The following is a 27,572-nucleotide window of genomic DNA, read 5'->3' on the forward strand; positions in this document are numbered from 1 at the left end:
CCTAAGGTAGCATTCCTGCCGCACGTCTGCCCAAGCCGAGCCCCCGGGGCTCGCTGTGGCCACGGGTCAGACCCATCCGTGTTTGGCTTCTTACACGTTTACAATCCATTCCAGTCTGCATCTGACTGATCTTACAGTGCATTCATCTGTCCTCCGCGCCTTTGCAACAACTGCCCCCCTCCAGGCCTGGAATGGACAAGTTGGTGCTTCTCTGACTTCTGCTTCTGTAGTGTTCCCTTTCTGAAGGGCTATGGTAGGCACTTAAAGGCTGAGCCACTCCAACCCAGATCAAGCGCTCTCTTCTAAGGTGCCTTGACTGTATGAGGGCTTACCACCACCACCACCCCTCCACTACTTAGGATACATATCTGTGCTTCTACCAGCCCCCCACCCCAAACCCAACCCAGTGTGAGGTCCTAGAAGGCGGGGACTTTTTTGTCTTTGAACTCCCAGTGTCTGGGGAAAACCTGACCCAAAATTTATAAACTTTAAGGAATGGAAGCAGAAGCTAACACGATGAAGATAGTTATCTTCCTCAGGCAGAAGCAACGGCAGAGGTCAGGTGGGCCAAGAATGATCCAATTAGGACAAAGGAAAGGATAAGAGCTACAGAAATAGGAATATCTTTGTCTCTTTCTTGGCAAAATTACTCAACAACAGGCACCAGCTGTTCATCTTTGTGGGACTAGAACAAGTGGAAAAAAGTAAAATGTAATGACGCCACCCCCAAAGCAGAGCAAGAAAGCAACCACAGTTTTGCTAGCTATCTTTATTTTTTCAGATCAGCCCTGAAAATTGTGGAAAGGCTGAACACTTCTATCAGTTGCAAAGGAAGGATAGTGTGAGCTTGCATGTGACATTTAGGACCAAAAAAACAAAAATCTGCCAGACTGAACTGGCCTCATGTGGTGGGACTTGTTTTCCTGACAAGGAGGAAGGAGCCTGCCTTAAGGGATGACAAGTAGATCTCTTTGTGACAGGGCAGGAAAGAACCAAGTGGTCACTACAACACAGACCAGATCACAATACAATAGACTAGGTCACAGTAGGAACAGGCATCTGCTTCATGACTTAGGCCCGGTGCTGCTTGATAAAGCTGATCAGCCCATTGGTAGAGGCATCATGAGAAGTCACAGGTTTATCAGAGTCCAACTCAGGCTCAATTTTCTTGGCCAACTGCTTTCCCAGTTCCACTCTGTAGGTCAAACATTGAGGGCAAGAAGTAGATATTTTTTAAAATATTAACACTAAAAAAGAGGTAACTAAGTTCCACCCATCATAGAAACTTGGCAACCAATGAAATCTCTAGTCCTGTCCCTCACTTGGGGTAGAGGGAAGATAGGTATAAGGGCATGATGTTCCTAGTTCACACTATCAGCTGGAGACTGTTACTTTAAATGGAAGGAAATTCCTGTTTCCTATAAAGGCTCAAGTGGAAGACACAAAAGAATTTCTTAAAATGATATTGTGTCAAAGAATGACCACCCAGTAAGTATTAGAAATGACTTCCCAGTAAGTTTAATGAAGAAATCCTGTCATGGGACCCCCAAACACATATCCCACCACTTTGCAGGCCAAAAACCACTCAGAGACACTCACCCCCACTGATCATAACTGTTGACATCCCAGACAACACCCTGAACGAAGATCTTGTGCTCATACATGGCTGTGGAGAGAGCAGAAAAGTGAGTCAAGACTGCGCACCAGTCCCACTCAGCCCAAGGTCACATGCCCCTCTTGCCTTTCCTCACCAATCAAGGCTCCAAGAATGAAAGGAGTGAGCTTTGTGAAGACAATGGAATTAGTAGGACGATTTCCCTCAAAGACCTGAAAAAAAACACAACACTGATGAATTCTGAAACATTCCCAAGGAAAAGAACAAAGTAAAATAATCACATGATCTAACGCTCAGACTGATTCAGGTTCTGACCCAAAGATGTTCATGATAACCCAAAGCCATAAGAGCAGCATCACCAGCTTAACCCACCTCGCTGCCTATGAATCTCTGAGTTAATAAAACAAAAGCATTATCCCTGCAGCTACCACAAAAATAGAAGTGCTAAGCCATAGCCCATTTGGACAAGAAGTGGTCAGCTAAGGACCCAGACATTGGTCATGAAGGCTACATGAATGGTGAGAGAGAACAGAGCCTCCCAACTTAAGAGATGAGGTCTCAGTCAGGGGTGCCGACTGCACCATTAGCCCTGATATAACCCAGACTGGTCTCATTCCCAAAGCCCATCCTACCAGTCCCTCATCCCCAAACCTTATGAGGCAGCAGCTTCTTCAGGGCATCACCACTCTTGCCTGCAGCCTCCAGCTCCTTGCGTGCCTCCTCTACTGTCTTTCCTTTCATCAGGGCCTCAGTCTGAGCCAGGAAGTTGGCTAGAAGAATCTAGGGGGAGGAGGAAGGGAGGCCACAATGCAACTTCCTCCCCAAGAAATTAGGAAATGTACAGACTGAAACAGGAGAGACTCACAGTCTCTGTCACACACACACAGACACACAGAGACACACACACAGACACACACACAGACACACAGACACACACACACACACACTATTAGGCACCAGGAAGATAAAATATGACATGACAATGAAAATGAGACAATCTCTTCCCTTAACGAGTTTAATTTGATGCCAAATTCCCAACCCAGTTTGGCCCACTTGAGTTCCACTGGATGTGGGTTTGCTTTTGTGCACCATACCTTGTGATGAAGGCCATTCCGGATTGGATTCTGCGTCTGAACAGGGATGAGAAAATCGCAAGGGATCATCCGGGTACCTAGAGAGACAGAAAGGAAGCATAGGTGAGGGTGATTCAGTTTCACATACTCCACTCTCAAGGAGAGACATTCCCTTCCTCCAAAACAGAGTAAGAAAGCCAAGAACCATATATCTCAAAGGATCTAAACAATACTCCACTCCACCTGATCCCTGCAAAGTGGTTATCCCAGCTTTGCTTAAAAAGATGAAGTGGAAGGGAGCCCAATATATCTCCTTTCTACTTTCTTTCTACCCTTTTTACTTTCTACCCTTTCTACTTTCAATTCAATTCAGCAAGCATTTATAAAGTGCCTACAGGATGTTGCATGCTGGGCTATCTCTAGCCTCCAGAATCTTATGTTACTATTAGCCCAGAGGGAGAAAACAAGTACAAGTATACAAATAGGTAAAAGACAAATTAAATACAAAGTAATTTCAAGGTGGGGGAGGGAAGGAGAGCAGGAAAAGACGCCATGGAGAATTGGAACATAAGCAGAGTCTTGAAAAGACCTAGGGATGCCAAGAGACAAAGATGAAGAGAGAGAATCCTCCAGGCATAGAGAAACAGATAGCTTGAACAAAGGGACACCATGAGGAAAAGGAGTGCCAAAGATAAGGAACAGAGAAAGAAGCAAGAATAACCAGAAAGTAGACTGTATGAGGAGGAGAAATATGAAACCAGTCTAGAAGGCAAGGCTGGAGTAAGAGTTTGTATAAAGGGCTTTAATGCCAAAGGAATAAATACCTTTTTATAGAAACAAAAGGGAACCTCTAGAGAAGCTTGATAGACTCTTTTGGATAACTTACTACTATCAAGCTTCTCCACACATCAAGCCTAAATGTGCTTCTTTGCAACTTTCTACCTATAAGGAGAATGCCCCCCAAGCCCCAGCCCATCTGCAATTTCAGTTCTACAACCACCTAGCCTTACAACACAGCCCCCCAAACATGCCATACCCTGGTGAATAAGCTGATAGAAAGCATGTTGTCCATTGGTCCCTGGCTCTCCCCAAACAATGGGGCCTGTACTGTAGTCAACCCGAGCTCCTGACTTGGTGATGTACTTCCCATTAGACTCCATGTCACCCTATAATAGAAAGTAAGAAACAAACTGATTGCCCAGCTATGCTCAGCCTCCACTGAAGCTATGGCCGAAGTCTCCAAGGCCATGCTAATGAAGACTTCACATCACACAAAAATAACATCTCTCCCATTAGCCTCATAAATGCACATGTATATATACACATATACATCTATGCATAGGCATAGACAACCCCCACACACACACACTGTCCCCCCAACCCCCAAACCTCTACTGTCTGTAAGAACATAACCCTGGCTTTGAACTACATTCCCAGCAATAGGGAAAAGCTGAATTGAGGCAAGCAGTGTCCCATTTAGAATCCCAACTAAACAACAGCAGCACTTCTACTGATAGCATTTAAGGATCACCATCACCAGAACAGAGCTCAGCTGGTACCTTCTCAGCTGAGAGGGTAGCCCATATGGAAACAGGAAAAGGCAGCACCTGGAGGGTCATCTCTGGATGAGAAATTTCCCCTTCTGCTGATAGCAAAAGGTCCCCAAAGGATAGGATGGAAGAAAGGGTATGAAAGAAACCTCAAGCTATCTGTCCTTACCTTTAAGCTAGGCTTAGCCACTTTGCCCTGTGAACTCATGAGACAGTTACAGTGGAATCCAAGGCAATCAGTCTCTGTACCTGCTGGAAGTAGGCAGCAAAGCGGTGCATATACTGGTCATATGGCAGCAGGGCCTGAGTCTCACATCCAAAACAGTTAATGTACCAGATGCCTAGCATGGCAAGAAGCACAGGGGCATTCTTCTCCAGTGGGGTGGTGAGGAAGTGATTGTCCTTTAATAAGATGTAAGACACAAGACAAAAAGAAGCATGATCTCTTACCCTGTCTCCCCCCAAAAACAAGCATGACCTCCCCGCTGTCACTTAGTTCCTCCCCCTCCTTTGACAAAACAATGAAGTACAGGGATCACAGTTCATTTAGTCAATAAGCCAATCAACTGCAAATACATAGGGAAACACAATATGGCCAGGGAGGGCTGGTCTTAAGAGCAAAGCCTGTGACCTTAGTAAGAGAAGCCTATACCCATTTAGGGAAGGGAGATCAAGCAAACACTTTATCACTGCAGGCTATTAGAACTCCCCTACTCATCATAAAATACCCACTTTAGATAAAAACATGAATGGTGCCACTTACCATCCAGTGAGCCCCCGATAACAGCTGCTCAAAGTTATCAAAACCTAAGATATAAAAACTTCCTAAGTAAGGGGTGTTCCCACCTCCCCATCTCTCTCAAGAAGCAGGAGGAGGGTCCTGGCTTTTATCCCTCCCAGGAAATCAAAGCCAAAAGCAACCCTTTAGGCTTCTGAGAAATAATTGATTCAGAGTTAATCCAAACCCTTGGGGATATAGTTGGGTCTCGTGGCATTATGAAAGGGAGCTGGAACGAAACAAAAGATGAGATGCCTTTTTGAATTCTTAGGATAAAAGGAACCCAGAAATATCCAAGTAACATTGGTGAATAACTGCCCCCCACCCCCACCCCAGGGATCATTCCCCTTGCCAGCTACACCCAGCAACAAAAAACTAATTTAATGCATTTAATTGAGGAACTGCGCAGGGAGACAAGCAATATTATTACTTTCGATACATTGTTCAAGTCTAGCACATGCCAGAGGTGAAGCTAGAGCTCCTAACTATGAAGTTGGGAAGTTTTGTACACTATGTGGGGAAAAAAGAAAACCAACCCAGGCCCCAAACAGGAATACCATGACCATCCTTAACATGGGGCAATAATGCCAGGGGCCTGTCCCAGACTCAATACATACCAACATGCAGGGCAATGGAGAGACCAATAGCTGACCACAACGAGTAACGTCCACCAACCCACTAGGAAAAACAGGATCAATGTTAGCAAAAAAACAGGACAAAGAAACCTCATCTGCTTTGCCTTTCTCAGGGGGTTTTGTCTGTCTTTTCTAAAGAGTACTGAACATACTCTGCACAAGGTAAGAAGAACGGGACTTAAGTCCCAGTCCAACCACATGCCAGCTGCACTAATCTTCTGAGTCTTAGCTTCCTCACTGGCAAAATGGGGATTTATAAATACCTACCTCCTACCTCCTGGGGGCTGTTGGAAGGAAAGCCTTTGTGTAAAAGACTATACAAAATGTGAGGTACTGTGGACTATAGCCAAAATTCGCTAGCCTTCTGAAGGGTACATACTTTGTAGGAACCTACAAGAAAGTTATTCTACATCTGTCAGATCTGGAAACAAGTTATCTGCCATCTTTCCCATCTTGGGACAGTATCAAATACACAAATACACAAGTCTCTTAGGGATGGAACCAAGATGTCATGACTGCACCTACTTGGGCTCTGTATTCTTTGTCAGAGCAGTTCTAGACAATGTTTCCAAACTAGCCTCAAGCACATCTTCAAAGAGTGCCTGTGAACACCTCCCCAAAGTCACGTTACACATATAGGGAGCAAGCAGAGTTAGGTGAGCATGACCGAAATGCAGAATAATTTCCTTGGAGTTATGAACAAACGTATGTCGCTTCAAAGGGTCAAGCTGGCAAGGCAGGGAAGGCTATAGCAGCCAGTTCCCCAATGCCAAGCCAATGTCAGATAAACTAAAGCACTGGCCAGTCCTGTGGCTTCACATCCAAATGTGGGCACAATCAGCCAAGGGTCTGCTCAAAGCTCCCCAAAGCTACTCCAGCCCTTGATCCAAGCCTCCCACCCTGCTGACTTTTCCCTCTAAGGCTCATACAACCTGAAAAGAAATGTCAGTGCTGAGAATAACTGAGCCAGTGCTTGCTCCCAGCAAGGGGATAGTGATAGGAAGCAAGGAGAGGAGGAGCTCTAATTACAGGGCAGCTGCCACCAGTGACTCCAGGGCAAGTTTTGACTTCTGACCTTTTACAAAAGACTGTTGGCAGCTTTCTGCATTTCTGGGCCTTTACAGGCTACCCCAATTTGCTGGTCTTAGAGTGAGGAACCTTCTCTAGCCTGTACTATCACACTGACAGATCACAGTAAGGATTTCCTCCAGACTATTGGTAACGACCGCTCCCCCCCTTGAACATCACACAGTTTTGTTGACCCCTCTCTAATGCACTTATCACAGTTTTCTGATCACAGATCCCATTCCCTCTGGTTTCTCTAGTTACTCCCACCGTCACTTCCCTTCTATCTCTGAATGGCTCTTTTCTTGCTGCCTTGCTCCCTCTTAGTTCTCCTGATGGATCCTTCTCAGATTTCTTAGCTGCATATTCATCCATACCATGCCTACTAACTATGGGCATACCCCACCCAAAGCTTTGTTCCCAGGCTTTCTTCTCTTTTTAAGCAATACTCACTCTTTTTTTAATGATTCAATGATTTTTATTTATTTTTTTCCATAAGTCTTAGATTTTCTCCCCCTCCCTCCCCAAGACAGCACGCAATCTTATATAGGTTCTACACATATATTCTTATTAAATACATTTTCACATTAGTCATGTTGCATGGAAGAATTAAAATGTATGAGAGAAACCATGAGAAAAACCCAAACAAAACAAAACATAACACAAGAGAAAATATTCTGTTTCATTCTGCTTTCCAATTCCATAGTTCTTTCTCTGGATGTAGATGGCATTTTGCCTCAAGAGTCTTTTGGGAACGTTTTAGGTCCTTGCATTGCTGTGAAGAGCTAAGTCTACCACAAAAATGCCTTGCACACTGTGGTTGTTACTGTGTATCTCCTGGTTCTGCACCTTTCACTCAGCATCAATTCATATAAGTCCTTCCAGGCCTCTCTGAAGTCTTCCTGTTCATCATTTCTTATGGCACAATAGTATTCCTTTATTCCATTACATTCATATGCCACAACTTGTTCAGTCATTCCCCGATTGATAGGGATCCCCTTGATTTCCAGCTTTTGGCCACCACAAAGAGTGCTGCTACATATATTTTTGTACATGGTGGGACCCTTTCCCACTTTTGTGATCTTTTTGGGATACAGTTTTAGAAGCGATATTGCTGGGTCAAAGAATATGCACATTTTTGTTGCCCGTTGGAGGCACAGTTCCAAACTGCTCTCCAGAATGGTTAAATCAGCTCACAGCTCCACCAATAATGAACTGGTGCTCCAACTCTCCCACATCTTCTCCAACATTTATCACCTTCCTGTTTTGTCATGTTTGAGCTATACTCTTGGTGACCTCAATGGATCCCATTGGTTCCCTGGGTTCACTTAACCTCTCTATGCAGAATGACTTCTATATAAGGACCTAGTCTCTCTCTGAGTTCCAGTCTCACTTCACCAGCTGCCTATTAGACACTTCAAACTGGATATGCTCGAGGAATCTCAAGGGTAACATGTCCAAAACAAGTTTTCCTCCCAAAACTCTTCTCTCTTCCAAACTTCCCAATCTCTGTTCATCCACCCAATCAATCAGGTTCACAACCACAGTGTCATCCCTGAATCCTCATTTTCACATACCACACTCCAATCGGTTGCCATATTTTGTCATTTCTACCTTTACTAGTTCAAATCCTCACCACCTCTCACCAGTTGTTATGATCACCTTGTAACTGGGCTCCTAGGCTCAAATCATGCCCTACTCCAATCCATGCTCCATAGCTGGCAAAGTGATTTTTCTTAAACAGAAGGCTAACCATGTTACTCTCCTGCCCTAATGTTAGGCTCTCTACCACCTCTAAGATAAAATATCAAATCCTGCTGTGTTTGGCACTTAAAGCTTTTCACAACTTGGTGCCATTCTGTGTTTCCAGCCTTATGACATTACTCCCCTCCACTGACTCTACAGTCCAGTCATACTGACCATCTTGCTGTTCCTCAAACAGAACATTTCATCTCCTCTTTGTGCCTCTGCACATGCTGTTCCCCCAAACTTCGAAAACTCTCCCTTCTTACCCTCCCCTCTCGAAATTCCTAATTTCCTTCAGCATTCAATTCAAGCCAATGAGGTCTTTCCTGGTCACCTCTAGCTGCTAGTGCCTTCCCTATGGTTGCCTCTTTCTGTATGTGGTTTATATGCATATGTACACACACATAAACATCAACACACATATGCATGTTGTCTCCCCATTGCAATCTAAGTTCCTTGAAAGCAGGCAATGTTTCAGTTTTGTCTTTGTATCCTCCCAGTGCCTAGCACAGTGCCTGGCACACAGTAAGCACTTATTAAATGCTTCCTGATTTACTGATCTAGAACTGAAACTGGACCTCAGACATCACCTAGTCTACACCCCTCATTTTATGCCTGAAGACACTGTGGCTGAAAGAATAAAGTTAAGGGATTTGACCAAGTTCATACAGATCGTCATATGCTGAAGAGACAGAAGCTGATGTGAAGTCCTCTAGCCGCACAGTCAGCCCACTCTTTCCATGTTGTTCTGCTGCAGTGGTTCCTGACTCCCCTAGTGAAATAACTATAAGTACCATAAAGACATGGACAATCTTACCCAGAACCATACAGCACAATGGAAAACACACTCAACTCAAAAGTCAAAGGAGCCTGAGTTTAGCTTTGCCTCTTAAACACTTGTGTGTGACCCTGGACAACTCACTCTGGGCCTCAATCTGCTCTCCACAAAATGACAGACAACTTCTAGATGACTTCTTAAGGCCATCTCAGTTCTAAAGTTAGTATTCTATGACCATAAACCATATCTTTTCCAGTGTCTAGCACAGTGTGCTCTTTACATACAGGAATAATATTTAATAAACATTTGTGAAAAGAATGACTTCCAAAACCTACTTCACGCACATGCCTCACTCCTCCCTCCACCAGTGGCTGCTTAAAATTCAGTGATTTACAGTAGCTAAGAAACTGCAAGAGATAGCACAGAGAAAGTTTTACTTACATCCCAGAATTCAAACATATTTTGAGTGTCGATTCCAAAATCTTGAACTTTCGGCTAAATAGTGTGAGAAAAAAAAATCAGACATTTTAATTATATGAGTGCGATCAGCAATTACTCCATGCAGAAACACACATATACTCATGAGTTTCCCTGAGATAGGCCATCTGCCAAAGGGCACCTGAAACTAAATGTTATTAAACTTTCAGGTAATTGTGATTCTAGGGCTTGCCACACTACCCCCTACATTCAGTCCAGAAAAGTAAAGGCTTGTGACAAAACAGAGAAGGGCAAAGTCTGAAAATCACAAAATGGGAAAACAGATAGAAGAGAAGAAAAATAGGTTCAGAAATTCTCCCACTGCAATCATCATCCACCACCAGCTGGCCAATAGTATATGACAAAACTGTCTTCCAAAGGTAATGTAATATGGAAGGAACCCAAGCTGAGCAGTCAGGAATGCAGCTCAAATTTCCTCCTCTACAAACTGAGGATACTACCATTTTTCTCAACCAACCTCATATGCATTTTGTCAGTTCAAATGAGATTATGTCTGTGAAACACTTTGCAAAGTATAGTGCCATATCAACATTGGGGTGGTGAGAGAGGGGCCAGGGAGTTATTACCAAGTTAAAAATTGCACAATGGTGATTCCTTCGTGGATGTGAGGCACTTATCAGAACTGTTGGGAGAGGGAGCAAAGACACAAGGAAGATATAACGTCTTGGGAATTATATTTCTCATTTCTGTCCACTAAGTCTGTTTAGAGGTTAAATTTCTCAAGAGCAAACTTTTTTCCCCTGATTAAACTTGTCATTTTACTGGCACAGGGAAATCCTAGTGAGGAAACTCTCTGACACCATAGCCCTTTTTATACATATTTTAGTCTCAAGGAATTGCCTGGGGCACTAAGAAGTGAATAGACTGCCCAGGGTCATAAAGATTGTCCAAGGCAGAACATGAAACCAGACCTTCCAAACTCTGAGGACACCTGTTTATCCACAATAACTTGTCTCTCAGAGAACATTTTTATGTTCTCATAATGAAACAATAAAAACCCTCGGACTACATGAGAAAGACAGAAAGGAGAAGCATGGTCCAAATGGAAGAGCCTTAGAATAACTGTAAAAAGTTGAAGCCCCAGCTTTGCCACTGACTCCAAAGTATGACCTTGAGCGTGTCACTTGCTCTCTCTGGGCCTTAGTTTCCCATACGTAAGATAAGGGGGTTGAGGCCCACAGTTTCTAAGGTCCCTCAGTTCTGACATTATATAACTTAGTCTTGGGGGTTGGTAGACATTTGAGGATCCATCTTTGGACGTGGTTAACAACTCCAGGAGGAGGAAACGGCCTTGAAGGGAGTGAAGGTTCTCCCTGTCTGACAGCAGGTGTGAATCTGAAGCCAGGGGAGTGTAAGACCAAGGCAAACATAAATGCTGTGTAAATTAACATACTTACTGCATTGGTAGACAAGGCCACAAAGTGCTTTGCCACAGCTGAAGGCTGAAAGAGAGAATTAGGTTAAGTCTAGAATGCAGATAATAACGATAATAATTCACATATACACATCTCTTTGGGATTAAAAGGCACTTTTGGGGCAGCTAGCTGGCACAGTGGATAGAACACCAGCCCTGAAGTTAGGAGGACCTAAGTTCAAATCCAGCCTCAGACACATAGTAACTTCGTGACCCAAGCAAGTCACTTAACCTTGACTGCCTCCTTTCCTCCTCTCCCTACCCCAAAAAAGGGCACTTCTAAGTCAGTGATCTCACCACTATCTTCCCAACATGGCTGTAAAGAAGATGTGGCAGGGTTATGTAAGGTAGTCTGCCAAACGGTATCTGCAATTAAATATCAGTAAACATCCAGGAAATTATGTTTAGAGCTTGCCACACTACTTGATTTACAGGAAAGGAAAATGAGCCCTTGAGAGATGAGGCGCACAGAATCCCATAACTTAGCGCTCTGCGAAGAGTCAGGCCTTGAACCCACGTCTCTAGACCCCAAACCCTCTACCATAATCACTTCCCCACTCTTGTTCTCCCATAATGACCAGAAACACCGAGTCCCAGATCACACTCTCCTTTTCAAGGCCCTCCTGTTTTCATCTCTCATGCAGTCAGCTTGTTCACAGTGCTGGGGGCAGAGTCCAAAAATAACCCAACTCCACTAGCAGCTATTGTGAAATCTTGCAAAAGCCCACTCCCTACCCATGAGTTAAAGATCTGGTGTGACTGCTGCTGGAAAGGCACAAGAGTTCAGTGAGACTCTCTCCATCTTGAATGATTCTCAGTCCAGAGTTGGCAAAGATATCAGCAAAAGTTAACAAAAGAATTTCCCTAAGTTCTTCCAAATATTTCTTTTTGGTACACTGCAATGGAAAGAACCCTGGATGAAGGTAAAAAGACCTGGGTTCTTGTTCTTGTTCTGCCAGTGATTGCATGACTGTACAAAAAGAAATTCACCTCCCTGAGCCTCAGTATCCTCACCTGGAAAATGGTGGTAACAAACTGCTGCCTTACTTCTATCATCTATTTTTCCAGTTGTAAGGAAAGGATGAAACTGTGTGTGAATACAATTTGGGAAGATCAAACATAATGATTCCTCTCATTAAATCAGGGCCATTGAGGCCAGGGTCTTTCAACACAGAGAAACATTGTAGGAAATATATACAACATGTTTTACCTCAGACATTTAAAGTGAAGTGTCTTTTAAATATCAAAAGTATCTGTTGTTCAACAGTCACTGAGGACACTCAGCAGGAGGCAGGGCATGAGAAAATGTTGAAATTTAATTAACAGACACATTAAACTTTAAAATCAAGGGCACAGATGGGGAACTTGCAGCCTTGAGGAAACATGTGACCCTCTAGATCCTCAAGTGCGGCCCTCTGACTGAATCCAAACTTCACAGAACAAATATTTGTTTGGATTTGCAGGTTCCCCAACCCTGCTTAAGGGGGAAGGGCCACTTCTAATTGCTCTTCAAACTTCAGATTTGGAAACCTGTCAGGGTACTCATCCCAAACAGACCTTGTAGCAGTCCCCCTCCTCTAACCTGATAGTCATTTCAGCTTCTTTTCCCATCCTGTGTTTCCCTGGCATCTTCCCAGAACCATCTGCCCCCCTCCCACCCTGCCTCACCTATCCTTTCTTCCTAATTCCCTTTCCTCCACAGCAATATCAATTCCATGAAATTCAACAAGTATTTACTATTCCCCTACCATAGCCTTCACATTCCCACCTTGACTCTCCCAAGCCTAAGCAGGTAAGTCAGGAAGACCCTCAGGGCCCCATTTAGTGACAAGTATATCTACATTCCCTAGCTGTATACATGGTTTCCCAGGGGGGTACTTCCATGCCAACAACTTTTGGGGACTCTAGAATTTACTCTAGACTCAAAAGTAGTTACTCAAGTCAAATAATCATAGGAACCAAGCCGTGATCCCGAGTGTGCCTCACTTACATCCTTTGCTGAATGAAGGAACCACTCCTTGGCTGTCTCTGCATTGGTGATGGTCTCCTGGGTGGTAAATGTCTGTAGGTCAGAAAACAAAGCTGTCAGAATCACATACAAGTGTCATGATTCATGTCAAGCCCACAGCTGTCAGCTTTTCACACATGCCGTGATAAATGCCCTATTCACAGTATCCACAGCATCCATAGCTATCACCCATACACTAAATTGCATGTTACAGTATGTCTATGGTTATAGCCTAGAAGGAGGTTAAGCCATGAAAGAGAGTATTTAAAGAGAAAAAGAGACCAGTTAAAAGTAGAAAGGAGAATTGGGGACCCATTTAGAAATGTTATTCTGGGGCAAAAAACAGAAAAGGTTCATTCTGTGTTCTCACAGCCCCTCAAATACATAGTCATATATTTCACTGGTAATTCAAAAGCCATGGACTCTTCCCAAGTAGGACAATTCCGACCAGTGGCCCTTCAAATATAGCCAAAACCTGCATCAGCAAGACCAGCCTGAATTCTAGAAGTAGGCAGAGACCTCTCTGTCCCTTTGAAAACAAGTACCTGACAAGCTATGGATAGGAGAGGTGGCATCAGGAACAGTGCAGCTCCTGGTTCATGAACAAATTCATACTCTACTATCCATACCAAGAGCCCCTGCCCTGCCCATTACTCACTCCACTAGGTAGGCCAGAGAACAGGACCCCTGCAAATGGCCTCATACACTGAGCCTCAGACCTAGCTTCCCCCAGAGGCCCAGTCATGCAGAGTCCAGCCCGGGCAACAAGCCTCATTTCATTCTGGAAATAAGGCACGTTTATGCTCTTCCCACAGGCAAAGGTCAGGATGAAAGCTACCTTTCTAAGAAGCCATTTACTTGCTCCAAGAAATTTGCCTAAGACTGTCTATGGCAAATAAATCCACTCAGAAATAACTGAGAACTCCCTAGACAGATATAAGAGAAAAAAGTCAACACTTACAATCTTATGCCAGAGAAATAAATAAAAGCCAGTTTATTTCCAAAACATTCTGTCACTTTACAAAATAATCCACTGCAGGGTTCCTTTGATCAGAGAGCTTTCCTGATGCATTTAAACACAACTAGATTTATTAGCAGTGTTTTATGCTCAAGTTTTCAAGAGCACAGTAAATCAAGGGACATTTACATTTTGGTATTCAGAGCTATTTAGGTGCTCACTCTATTTCAGTCAAATCCAAACTTTTGCCAGCCCCTTTCCAGTCATTTTTCAAAAACAACCTGAAAAGCTATCTACTCCATACCTTTGAAGCAATGATGAAGAGGGAGGTTTCCGGGTTAAGTTCAGCAAGGGTCTTGGCAATATGTGTACCATCAATATTGGAGACAAACCAGACACGAGGACCTCCTTTGGAGTAGGGCTTCAGGGCTTCTGTCACCATCAGAGGACCCTGCAAATAGAACCACCAAGGACAGGGGTCAGGTTCGATCAGAGTCAACGAAGGGAAAGAAGGCTTGAACCCCTCTGAAACTAACTTACCAAGTCAGAACCTCCAATGCCAATGTTGATCACATCTGTAATCGTCTTTCCTGTGTAGCCCTTCCATTCTCCACCACGGACACGCTGTAACCAAACCAAGAAGTCCACATCAAGCGCATTCAGACTCAGGTTTCTAGCACACAATACTGTGTGTGTTCATCCTTCATTGCAAAAGAAGACCATGCCATCAGAGAAATAATGACATGACTTGCACTTGACTTTGTTTTGAGTGCGTGAGGGCTGTACAAGTCACCAGACTCACTTCTCCTTCAGAGCCATCTGAATCCAGTGACCAGATATTCATCAGGATGACTGGAGATGACCGGAGATGACCCAGGATAAGGCAACTGGGGTTAAGTGATTTGCCCAAGGTCACAACACAGCTAGTGAGTAAGATTTGAACTCAAGTCCTCCTGACTCCTGCACTGGTGCTCTATCCACTGCACCACCTAGCTGCCCCAGCACACAATACTGTGCTACTCCCAAAGGAGAATTCACTTCAGGCTTTTGGCTCCTTAACCATTCCTCCTCTAACTTTGGAGAAGAATGGTAATTTTCACTAAGCTACATGTAATCAATGGACTGGCCAAGGTTAGATGATTATTTTGTCATATAACTTAGCCCACACATACACAGAGGCTTGCACACACACACACGCACACACACACACACACACTTTTTCACAGGTCTCTTGGGAGTTCTCAGCACTCATTTCATTAAAACATTTTCCTGGAAATCTCAGCCCAAACTGTAAAGTCCATAGTCACTTAAACCACAGATCACAAGATCAGATTTAGAGCTAGAAAGGACCCTAGAAGCCACTAAGTCCAATTCTCTCATTTTACAGAGGAGGAAACTGAGGTACAGAATTTGTGACTTACCCATGTTCAAACAAATAGGTCTGAGGGAGGATCTGAATCCATATCTTTCTGATTCCAAGTCTACTACTTTACTACTTTCTAAAGCGAGATGGATGGAGTACTGAATTTGGAGTCAGGAAGACCTCAGTTCAAATCAGGCCTCAGACACTTACTAGCTGTGTTAACACTGTGCAAGTCATTTAACCTCTACCTGCCTCAGTTTCCTTATCTATAAGGTAGGGATAATAACAGCACTTGCCTCCCAGAGTTGAGAGGATCAAATAAGATAATAATTGTAAAAACACTTTAGCACAAGGCCTGGAACATAGTAGGTACTTAACAAAGGGTTTTTTCCTATGTTTAACATGATTGTACATGTATAATCTCTATCAGTTTGCCTGCTATCTTGGGGAGGGGGAGGAAATGAAAGGAGGTAAAAAAATTTGGAACTCACAATCTTACAAAAATGAATGTTGAAAACTATCTTTACATGTAATTGGAAAAAAATAAAATACCATTAAGTGCAAAAAAATTAAAATTAAAAAAACCAGAAATATTTGTTTCCTTTCTTCCATTCCCTCCTTCTACACTAGCGCAACACAGAACCATGCTACACAAACACATTTGCTATGCAAAAGAGGTGTGGGAGAAACCCACAATGGTACAGATTACATACATGGTATCCACACAAGATAATCTCTCCTAAAGAAATTATACATTTAGTGTGGCACAGCAGAAATCATATTGAATCTGAAATCAGAGGACTTGGGTGCACATCCTTCCTCTGGGGCTCACTACCTCTGTGACCTGGGACAAATCACTTACCCGCTTTGAGAGATTTTACTTTAAATGAGGGAGTTGAATGAGCTGGCTTCTTCCATTCCTAGGTCCCCAGTCCCAGCAGCTACAGTCATAGCCAGAGCATGTGTGTCCTTCAAAGAGGTCTCTGGTGCTACAGAGTAGGGGAACTCTCCCTCAAAGTTTCTTGGGTGCCACTTAACTAGTCTCCAAAACATTGCCATAAAAGGAAAGTTACTTTCTTGCTGTCTTATACATAACTTCATGGTCTAATAGCTCATAGCTAATAACTAATAATGGCTGATAGCTAACATTTATGTAGCATTTTAAGCATCTTTATATATGTCATCTCATTTGAGCCTACCAATACAACCTCCTCTAAAATGGGTGCTATTATTATCCCATTTTACAAATGAGGCAAGTGAGGTAAAGTACAGAGAAGTTAAATGACTTGCCCAGGATCACACAGCTAGGAAGTGTCTGAGGCACAATTTCAGTTCAGATCTTCCTGATCCAAAATCCAAAGCTAACATTATTTTAGAGCACAATGCCAAAATGACACAAAAACCTGCTTGTGTGACTCCTTTAATGACCACTGAGATGTTACATAGTTATGTACTCAGACTCACTCTGTTCTGTTTTTATATTTGCACATTTGTACATTTATTTTAAAGATTACTTTTGCATATAAGCTACTTTCTAAGTCTTGCAAAAGTCAAAAGTACTAAAATTCTGACCTGACCAACTTACCCGTAAAGCAATAACCTGCCACACATTCCCCATCCCCCAGCCCCATGTCATTAGTCCCTGAGTATCTGCTTTTGTTCTAATGCTAACTTTGGCCCCTCTTCATCCCAGCCTATGTTGTATCTCTGACCACCAGAACCACGACTATGGCAAGGGCCACCACCCTTCCTTTCCCTTACTCTGGACAGGAGAGATTTAATAACAGTTAAGGCCAATGCCCATTCACTCTCAATATGGCCCTGGATCAGGCCTCAAACAGAACTAATGTTAATGCAATTGACCAGAATACAAACTGAAGCTGAAGATTTCCAGGCCTAATTCCAGGCCCAGACTAATTGCAGTCAGAAAACAGAAGAGTCAGTGTTTTTCTGAAGAATGCCTAGGGCTAGGCTGAGCAGAGAGAACAAAGGGAAGGGAAAAGCATATTTAGTAAGCTAGCGTCACAGACACATCCTCCAGATACTTTCAAAATTAAATAAAAAAGCAAAGGAAACAGCAGTCTCAAATGATTTCCACACACCAACACAGAAAGAAGCATTAAGTAATGATCCATGTGAGTGGCCTGTATAAAAGGAAGAAATTGGTCTTGACCAACAATAAAGGATGGGAGAGTCAGTTGGTCAGAAGGTACTGCTCCTCTCCAGAGCAAGAATTTATTGAAAGGCCCCTCCACTAAAGAAAAAAGATATCCCAATCAATCAATGGCCCAGGGAAATCCTAACAGAGCAAACTTCCCATCCTGAGCCTAGGGCTCAGGCTCACCCTCCAAGTCCCATAAAAATCTCTGTACCCAGACTCCAAACAAAATAGAGGATATCCTGGGAAGAAAAGCCAGGAAAGCAACAAGAGAATCTTGTCTACCACCCAAATGATACCTCACTTCTCCCATTGTCTCACTTCACAAGCATACCTCACATGTGATACACACATACACAGTTGCTGCACAGACATCAACACACACCTAACAGCCCTTCCCATATATTCAATGAGAGGCATCCAATACACCTACACAATTATACCTCTTCCTCCTCACCCCAATCATCAGTGCAGAGAGATGTACAGCACACACCCACATACTCAAAAGGAAAGACATTCATACATACGCACACATGCATTAACTTCCCTGATAACCCATGCAATACATTCAGTGCAGCTGATACCTGACAGAATGCCTTCATTTTCTCCAGCACTTTGTTCACCTCTGGTACCACGTCCTTGCCGTCCACTAGCATGGGGGTGTTAGAGCGATTCCGCAGTGCCACGTGGAGCACAGCCCGATCCTGTAAGAAGAGGAAGAGTCAAAACAGGGCAGATGCTGGCTGTGAAACTTTTGACCCTACATCCAAAGTGGTCTGATGCACACCACTGATCTCCATGTCTGATGGCAATACAGATCTGGGTTCCTCAGATCACATAAGTTGAAATCAGTACCAAAGTAAGAGCCAGGTAAGAAGAGCTAGGACTGATTAAGCCTGTTCGAGGAAGCACAGTCTACATGACCCAACAGGCATGTCAGAACAAACAACAGAAACCAGAAAGTAGATTGACTAACCATGAAAAAAATGCTGGACACACCTTTAAAAAGTTAACAGTAGCAGTCAACTTTCATAAGAACTTAGTGAATGTTTGTATGCCTATCTTGGGCCAGCCTAGGACAAAATTAATATAAACTCCGAGCTCCCTAGGGGCAGGGATATTTCCCCAGCACCTCAGGGCTGGGTACTCAGGAAAGGGGAAGACCAATGAGTATCAGATCACTTAAAGGTTTCCTAATTTGGTAGTAAGGGTTTAGTGCAAACTCTATCAAAGAGGGAGACACTGTGAGTTGGAATAATCAGGAAAGACTTTATGGAGGAAGTGATATTTGAGCTAGATGCTAAAGAATGGTTAGGTTAGAGATACAGGTAGAAGGGAGAAAAGGCATTCCAGGCAAGGAGAAAACAATAGGGACAAAGGCACAGAAGTGGCTCTTCCTAGTCCTCTAGTAACCTGACCCCTGGCCCTCTCAATCACTCCAGTTCTTGCAAACCTTCAAAAATCTACCTCCTCAGAAAGTCTTCCTTGCTTAGGTCAATCAACAACCATCATCAGTCCAGAAGACAGATGAGAATTTATTCCTTCTACTGATCTCAAATGATTCCATAAAAACCACCTGCAAGGCAAACTTAGTTTTATTCTTGGGGTCACTGTCCACTGACACTGACTCACAAGTGCTCCATGTTTTAAACTAGTCTCAGGGACTAGAAAGGATGAGGCTAACATCGCCCTGCCAGTTGATTCAATCCTACCTCCCCATTCCTGGAACCTGGCTCCCCACACTCCTAGAACCACCAAACCACCATTCCAGTTCAGATCTTCATCACCTGTTGACCAGACTTTTGTAAGAAGAGCCTCCTTAACTGTTCCCTCAGCTTCTAGTCTTTCCCTATGCCAATCCATCCCTCCATGAAGCTCCCAAAATAATCTTCCTAAGCCACAGGTCTGATCATGTCAAATCCCTGCTCAAAACCTCCAATGGCTCCCTATGACCGCTAAAATAAAATACATACGCCTCCACCTGGCATTTAAAACATGATTTCACAATTAGGTTCCAACCTACTTTTACTGCCTTTAAAAAATAGCATTCCTTTTCATACCCTCTGTGTTACAGTTGAATGGGAATACCCAAACTCCCACCCCCATCTCCAAACATTTTTACAAACTTCAACCTATACATTGAATGTCTTCCTAACTCCTTTTTTCATCTTTGACCTTCATTCAAGATTCAGATTTTCCTTCAAAAAAAAGGTCAACTCAAAGGCTACCCCCCTCCTCCTGATCTACCTGAGTATTAATGCTCTGTTCCTTCCTCAGATTACCTCAGAGTACACTTATCTATGTAAATGCTTTACCTCCCCAGTAGACTTTAAGTTCCTTGAGAGAAAAGACTGTTTCAGTTTTCTCTTCATATCCCCCAGTCCCTTACAGAGAAGGTTCTTAAGAATTGTTTGCTCATACACCCCAAAGGGCAATCAAACTATATATATCTTTTGATTCAGCAATATTACTTCTAGATCTGTATCCCAAAGAGATCATGAAAAAGGGAAAAGGACTTATATGTACAAAAATATTTATAGCAGATCTTTTTGTGGTGGCAAAGAATTGGAAACTGAGGGGATGCCCATCAACTGGAGAATGGCTGAACAAGTCAGGGTATATGATGAGCAGGCAGATTTCAGAAAAACCTGGAAAGACTTAAATGAACTGATGCTGAGTGAAGTGAGTAGAGAATATTGTACACAGTCACAGAAATATTGTGAACGATCAACTATGACTGACAACACTTCTCAGCAAAACAACGATCCAAGACAATTGCACCTCATGATGGAAAACGCTATACATATTCAGAGAAAGAACTAGGGAGTATGAATGCAGATTGAAGAATACTATTTTCAGTTTTTTTGTTTTGCAGGTGTTTTTTTTTTGGTGGCTTTTACCTTTTGTTATGTTTCTTCTTTCACAATACGACTAACGTGGAAATATATTTACATGACTGTACATGTATAATCTGTATAAGATTGCTTGTCATCTTGAGGGTGGTGGAATGGGAGAGAGGGAGAAAAAATCTGAAACTCAGACTCTTACAAGAAAAATGAATGTTGAAAACTATATTCACATGTAATTGGAAAAAATAAAATACTATTTACAAAAAAAAATTGTTTGCTGAATTGCATTACCAAGACCCGAAGAAATTCTGTCAATACAACTTAATTCTAAGTGGGAAGAAAAAGGTCATAGGATCACAGCCCTAAAACTGGAAAGGACCTTAATGGCCTCATTTTACAAACGAGAAAACTGAGACCCAAGGAGGCTACATAACTTGCCCAAAGTCAAACAACTAGCATGTATAGGAAGGGTTCAAAACCCAGACTCTTTAACTCCCAAGACAGTACTTTTTCACACTATTTATTCAAAATTCTCCTTCTTACTAAATAAACTCAAGGGGATCCTTGGAGTTAACAGTTAAGTTCAGAAGAAAAACTTCCATGGGGAAAAGGGGTGGAGGGGAGAACTACAGTAATTTGTTTTCTGAAATAGCATTTTGTTACTCCTAAAATGCAAAGGCACTATTATCTCCTGTAACATTATAAAGAGTTCTGGTCTTTTTCCCCCATTGAAGGCAACCTTCTAACTCCATAACAGTGAGAGGCCTCTGCACCAACAACAGTTGCCTTTGATGGAACAGGTCCTGCAATGAGCATGTTGAAACATCTGCCACCATACTGGTGTTGCTAAGAGTATTACTTAACAGCTGGGGCCTCCCTCAGCAAAACCGCACAGTGACAGGGCAGAAAACCAAGTATGCCCTAAAGGATGGGAGACAACACAAGGTCAGGGAAAACACGAATCCAAGAGAACTTGGATCTAAATCCCTGGGCTCTGACACTAACTACCTTCTGCAACCCTGGGCAATCCACTTCCCCTCTCCAAGTCTGTTTCCTCCTGAGTGCATAGGCTACATAAGTTTTTAAGGGCCCTTCTATTTCTAAATCTTTATCACAGAACCATAGAATTTGAGCTGGAAGGAACCTTATAGGCTACCAAGTCCAAATCTATTTTATAGGTGAAGTAACTGAGGCCCAGGAAAGTTAAGTGATGAAGTGACTCACCTAAGATCACACAGGGAACAGGTGCCAGAGATCATATTCAAATTCAAGTCCTCTGATTCCAGAGCTGCTGCTCTTTCCTCTACTCTACCACCCATTTTTATGATCCTACAACTGGCCCTGAAAATCTCTACTACTTCAAGCACAAATTCAGCTGTGCTCACCTTTTACAGTGTCTGGCCTACCTAAAACTTCTCTTCCCCACTAAGTGACCACAAAGCTCAGTGTTTTAAAGTACAGGAAGGTCCAAGTAATTATTACCAACAGGCAGAAAATTTCAAACCATCAGCCTGAGCTGTGGTGTCAACACCCCACACCCACACTCACCTCAGTGAAATTGATCTTCGTTCCCTTGAACATTTGTGCCCGAGCATCTTCCACCCCTCGAGACTTAGCCTGAGAAGAGAGAAACCAAACTAATTTGTTGAAGGTGCCCAAGGTCTATCCTCCCATGAGTTGGTCCCCCATCCTTGCTAGATCTATGGGTCACTGTCACTAAACAAGTTCTCCTAAAATCTCAACTGGATTCATAAGCCCAGAAAGAACAGGAGCTGAAGAACCTGCTCCTGAGGGGCCTGGAGAAATAAGCAACTCTCTCTGGGTCCACAATTCATTGCCAGAAGAGATTAAACATAGCCAAATCTACTTATAAAAAAACAAGGAATCTGGGGAAACAATGAATTTTAGGAATTAACAGCCCTCTGCTTGCTAGTTATGCTAAAATTTTCACAAGTAGTTACCAACTCCTGAGAAAAACAGTGGTACAGTGGTGATTAGAGGGCCAAACTTTTAGTCAGAAAGAACTGGCTTCAGGTCCTTCCTCTGGCACATACATGACCTTGGATGTACAATCTACTCAACCTCTCTGCCCCAGGCAACTCTCTAAGATTGTAAGTTATAGAGAGTTACTGATCTGTACCTGGGGAAGGAGTTTCTAAACTAATAACATTAATCCTCAAAACATAAAGCACAGCACTGCCCAAAACCAAGCCTTCTTAAGTGAAATTACCAGCTCAATAAGCATCTTCATCACATCTTCGGTAATGAGGTTCTTGGAATAATCCACAAGGATGTGTCCATTTTTGGTGTCGAGATTCAGGCTATGAAAAGAAACCGGTGATGAGGTTCCATCTCAACCAGCAGAAGGGAACGGGGGCCTATACTTACACTGAGGAAACCAAATTCCTCCCCACACCCAATAGTAAAGTGACTATAAGTAGAACACATCTCCATTATCAATGAATACTTCCTTTGACCAACAACTATGTCTTTCCTCTCATTAAGATCAAAAGAACAGAGATTTAGAGCTGGAAGGGACTTCAAGAGTTTATTTAGTTTAACCACTTTATTTTATAGATGAAGAAACTAAAGCCCAGAGAGGTTAAGCATACTGGCTAAAGTCATGCAGGAAACTACCGAGAACATACATTGACTGAGTACCTGATGAATAAAGGGAAAATAAGCATCTTCAGGTAAATTCCCATAAAGTCAATCAGTATCAGATCACCTTCCCACAATGACAATTGCTTAGAATTGGATGCCAAATCACATGGGAAGTTATTACGTTGCTAAGACATAAATCCAATTCTAAGCAATGTCATAAAAGGAACCTCATTGCAGTGAACAGCGGTGCAAACTTGGTACAATACGCCAAAAGAAAGTGACCATAGAAAAAATTAACCTAGCAATCAAACTCTCTTCCCTCCTGCTCCTCCCAAGCACCCATCTTTACCCATTCATTCCTGATATTCTGGGCAAACCTCTTAGAAATGAAATCATCCCTGGGACCAGGTACAGCTATAAAAATGAGCCCCATAGGAAACTTGTACCCTGGGGAAAAATTCAGTGGAATTTCCACTCTGAGGGTGCAGATATGATTCACAAGAGTTGGAAACTTGCACCAAAGAAACAGGTGCAAGAACAGGGATCCCTCCCTTCTCCCTAGCCTTAAGAAATTCAATCAGCCTATCAGACTCCTTGTTTGCCAGCTACCCTTCCACAGACTCACTAGCATTCCTCTTAAAAACTTCCCTTTTCCAATGCCTCTAAGTCTTTAATTCTCATCAATTCCAGAATGGCCTGCCCACCTTTCAAATCCCACCTGCCTCCCACCTTCAATTCTTTACTACCATATATCATCTCCACATGGGTAGTGGGGTACTACAGTCCATTAGAATGTAAACTTTGTAAGGAAAGGGACTGTTCTGCCTTTCTTTATATCCCCAGCATTTAGTATATAGTGCCAAATTTATTGCTAGGCACTGTAACCACCCAACATCTAAAGCCAGACACAAGATTTCTGTGGTCAATATTCATCGACAAGCATGAAATAGAACAGGCGGACACAAAACTTTCTGAGGCGGTTGGTGGAAGGTATGGCAAGAACTAAATTCAGGTCACCAAACTTTGGCCCCACCAGCATCAGTCATATCCATGCTGGTGACATAGGTTCTCCTGGTCTTAGAAGAAGAGATAGCCTCCCCCACTTGCCTACATGAACCTGCTGTTCTGTGATACCCTTTATCCAGTCCAAGACTACATGCTCTATTGATCACCCACTATTTCTTTGGCTATTTCTCCTTCTCTCTGGGCTCCTTTCCCAATGCCTATAAAAAAATTATCATCTCTCTAGCCTTTAGAAAAAAAAAATCAACTGACTCTGTCAGACACTGAAGCTATATTCCCATCTCTTCTCCTTCCACTAAAGGGTAGTTTATACCTGCTGACCCTATTCCATCACCTACTTCTCAGCTTCTGGTAAGCTGGTTGGTATTCCTACCAGTCCACTAAAACTGTCCTCTGTAAAGTCACTGTTGATCTTTTTATCATCAGATCCAAGTCTTTGGTTGTTGATGATCGAGTCTTCAATTAACCTCCCCCAACTGCCAATTCTAGACACTCCATCAGTTTCCATAGCGGGGACCTTGCTCTCTCCTACTTCTCATTCTATTTGACCACTCCTTTTTTCTTTCACTGGTTCTTCCTCCTCCATTCACCCAGTAAATAAGGACAATCTCTACCCCTAAGTTCTATTATTAACCCATCTCTTCTTTCTATCTCCCTCATTCAAATATTTATGAAACATCTGTGTGGTCTTGTTTGAGGTATATGCAATTTAGATAAGTTATGGTCTTTGCCCTTATGGTACTTATTTGTTGTTGTTTCAAGTCTTTGTGACCCCACTTGGAGTTTTCTTGGCAGAGGTACTAGAGTGGTTTGCCATTTCCTTTTCCAGCTCACTTTACAGATGAGGGAACTGAGGCAAACAAGATCAAGTGACTTGCCCAGAGTGACACATCTAATAAATGTCTGATGTCAGATTTAAACTCAGAAAGTTGAGTCCTCCTGAATTCAGCCCCAGCACGAAGAAAACAAGTCCATATATATATAAATATATAAATGTTAGAGAATAAAATACAAAGTAGACAAATACAAGGCAAGTTGGAAGGGAAGGGACCAGCAACCGCAGTGCTTAAGCTTTGTCTTAAAGGAAGATATGTGCTGGAAATAAGGAGGGAAAGCATTCCAGGTATGAAACGGCCACATCTAATCTGTTGCTAATGCCTGTCCATTTCACCTTTGCAATCTCTCTACGATATACTGTCCTCTAAGACTGTCACTACCCTGGTACAGGCCCTGATCACCTCACACTTGGACTAATGCAATAGCCTGCTGGTGGATCTGCCCCCTCAAGTCTCTCCCCATTCCAATCTATCCTCCAATCAGCTATGTCAGTGATTTTCTGAAATGCAGATCTAACCATGTCACCAACCCCCCCATATTCAATAAATTCCAGTGGCTTCCTATAACTCAAGGATCAAACCTAAAATCCTGTTTGATGTTCCAAGCCCTTCATAATTTAAACACCCCCTCCAATGCCGTGGCCAACCCCCACCCCGACCTTCTCAATCTTTTTACACCTTACTCCTCACCACAGTCTGCAATCCAGCTACACTAGTCCCCTCAATCTCACTCCCACCTCTCTGCTCCAGGCATTTTTTCTGGCTGTGCCCCATGCCTTCTAGCATTACATGCTTGGAATGCTCTCCCTCCACATCTCCACCTTCTGACTTCTTTGTTCAAATCCTAACTAAAATTCCATCTCCTATAGGAAGAGTTTCCAAATCTTTCTTAATTCTAGTGCCTTCCTTCTAATGATTATTTTCCATTTATATTTTATATTCTGCATTATATCTTGCATGTGTATAGGTATTTGGTTGTTTTCTCTCATTAAAATGTGTGCTCCTTAATGGTAGATACTATTTTTTGCCTCTCTTCACATTCCCAGCATTTAGCACTGGGCCAGTCCCAGTTAAGTGCTTACTAAATTCTTGATGACTGGACTTGATCAGACCACTTGCAAGATTTTTGGTTTGTGTCACATCAGAACCCTGTGACACTACTGAGTAAAGGTAATAAGGCAGAGAAATCTGGGATAACTCCTCCCTTTTACACCCCTTTCCCCCAATAAAAGGAATGAAAGCTCTGGTGCTAATGGGCAAGTGAGGAATATTTCTTGCCTTCTGAATGGTTGGGGGCCAGGGAGGGGAGAATTCAAAACTGAAAATAAAATGGGAGGGAGTTAAAGTGAGGGATAAAAGTGGGAAGAGATGGGAGTGGGTTTCTAGGCTGCTTCTCATCATGACTAAGCACATCTATTGGGTGGGTAAGACAGGAACTAGAACAGAGCAAGACTGTTGGGTAAATGTTTCTGTTTGCTCCTTCGGGCGAGTCACAGAGAATGTGACTCGTGGCCATCTCCCTTCCCCGTTCATGACTGAACCCCACACCCTGTACATCACTGCTCCAGACGATCGTTCCACATGTACATGCATCACACAGTGTGTGTCTCTCTCCGTGGGTACGTTTTTATCTCCCCTACTCCCATGTCGGTGCAGAGGGGTTCCCCATGGTAATTATTCCTCCCCTCCCCCCATTAGTTCCCACAGTATCATCGCCGGTGATAAGCCCTCCCCAGCCCTCGCCCCTCTGGGTGTCTCGGTTCGTGACTGCCCACCCCCGCCCTCCACCGCGGGTGAGTCTGTGCACGTCTCTCCCGGCGTGTCAGTGTCACTTCGGCGCGTGTCCCTCCGCACGTACACCTCTCTAGCCGTGCAAGCAGCACGGAGGGTGTCTCTTTCACTGCAGGTCCCCCCTCCACTTCCGCTCTGCACGCACGGCCCTCCCGGTGTGTGCATATCACCGAGTTAGCCTCCTTCCCTGTGTGCCTCCCCGCACGTACCCGCGGCAAGGAGGAGTCAAGGGCAAAAGGAGGCGGCCCCCGCGTCCTCCTTCCCCGCTCTCCTCGGCTTCCAGGCAGGGAGGGGAGCCCCGGGGCCGCTGCTTCCAGAGGGGATCACCGTGATTGCACCCCCCCCACACACACACACACACTCATGCCGCATCCCCCTCCCCACACACCCCAGGGGACCAACGCCCGCAGGGAGCCTCCCATCCGGCACCCGCCCAGGGTGCCCACGCCCTGCCACCCACCCCGAGCCCCCGAGCCCCCGATCCTGGGCCCACCTGAAGCGGTTGAAGCGGTCGTGGTCAGCCTCGAAAAGGCGCCGGAGGTTGAGCTCGGCCGCGTGCTGGCGGTGCCACTGGACTAGCTTCTGGAAGTTCGGGTCCTTGCTGAGCGCGGCCATGACGGGTACACGGACTGCCGGGGAAGAGTCGGCGCGAGGACGAAACCCTGGGTACCGTGCAAATGGCCCCAGCGGCCCCGGGCTCCGACTTTTATGGAAAAGGCCGTCCCCGCCCTCCCCCCGAAGCCCCGCCCTCGCCCCGCCCTCGTCCCGCCCCTCCCCTCTCTGCCGCGTCCCCTCCGAGGTAGAGAAGGGAAAAGGTGTCTCCTCCGACA

The 27,572-nt window shown here is 43.8% G+C and overlaps 1 protein-coding gene across 4 annotated transcripts; it reads right to left on the bottom strand.

Annotated features, from left to right (window-relative positions):
- Positions 1 to 754: 754 nt before the first annotated feature.
- Positions 755 to 27,537, bottom strand: GPI (glucose-6-phosphate isomerase). Of its 4 annotated transcripts, none has more exons than XM_072632012.1 (18): positions 27,236 to 27,537; positions 22,719 to 22,809; positions 22,037 to 22,105; positions 18,224 to 18,343; positions 14,659 to 14,742; positions 14,423 to 14,569; positions 13,143 to 13,214; positions 11,136 to 11,180; positions 9,682 to 9,735; positions 5,634 to 5,694; positions 5,002 to 5,045; positions 4,488 to 4,640; positions 3,725 to 3,854; positions 2,710 to 2,786; positions 2,267 to 2,395; positions 1,752 to 1,827; positions 1,600 to 1,666; positions 755 to 1,195 (listed from the first exon to the last, which is right to left on the bottom strand). In XM_072632012.1, exons 1-18 carry the CDS (start codon positions 27,355 to 27,357, stop codon positions 1,072 to 1,074), a joined length of 1,665 nt encoding a protein of 554 aa, XP_072488113.1. In that variant the 5' UTR covers positions 27,358 to 27,537; the 3' UTR covers positions 755 to 1,071. The 4 variants fall into 4 exon arrangements, with proteins under 4 accessions (XP_072488113.1, XP_072488115.1, XP_072488112.1 ...); XM_072632014.1 differs by lacking the exon at positions 27,236 to 27,537 and adding an exon at positions 26,952 to 27,188; XM_072632011.1 differs by lacking the exon at positions 27,236 to 27,537 and adding an exon at positions 24,454 to 24,679.
- Between the last annotated feature and the right edge of the window lie 35 nt (positions 27,538 to 27,572).

Source organism: Notamacropus eugenii, chromosome 1, assembly GCF_028372415.1.
Source record: "Notamacropus eugenii isolate mMacEug1 chromosome 1, mMacEug1.pri_v2, whole genome shotgun sequence".
NCBI classification, from domain to species: Eukaryota; Metazoa; Chordata; class Mammalia; order Diprotodontia; family Macropodidae; genus Notamacropus; species Notamacropus eugenii.

Bases quoted from the DNA above. Each gene is read 5' to 3' on its own strand.
- GPI (XM_072632011.1), bottom strand. From the start codon at position 24,623: ATGGAAACTGATGGAGTGTCTAGAATTGGCAGTTGGGGGAGGTTAATT. The intron at 18,344-22,036 runs GTGAGTGTGGGT...CTCTTCTTACAG, and splicing joins CGAAGATCAATTTCACTGAG to GATCGGGCTGTGCTCCACGT. The intron at 1,196-1,599 runs GTGAGTGTCTCT...TTTGACCTACAG, and splicing joins AACAGTTATGATCAGTGGGG to AGTGGAACTGGGAAAGCAGT.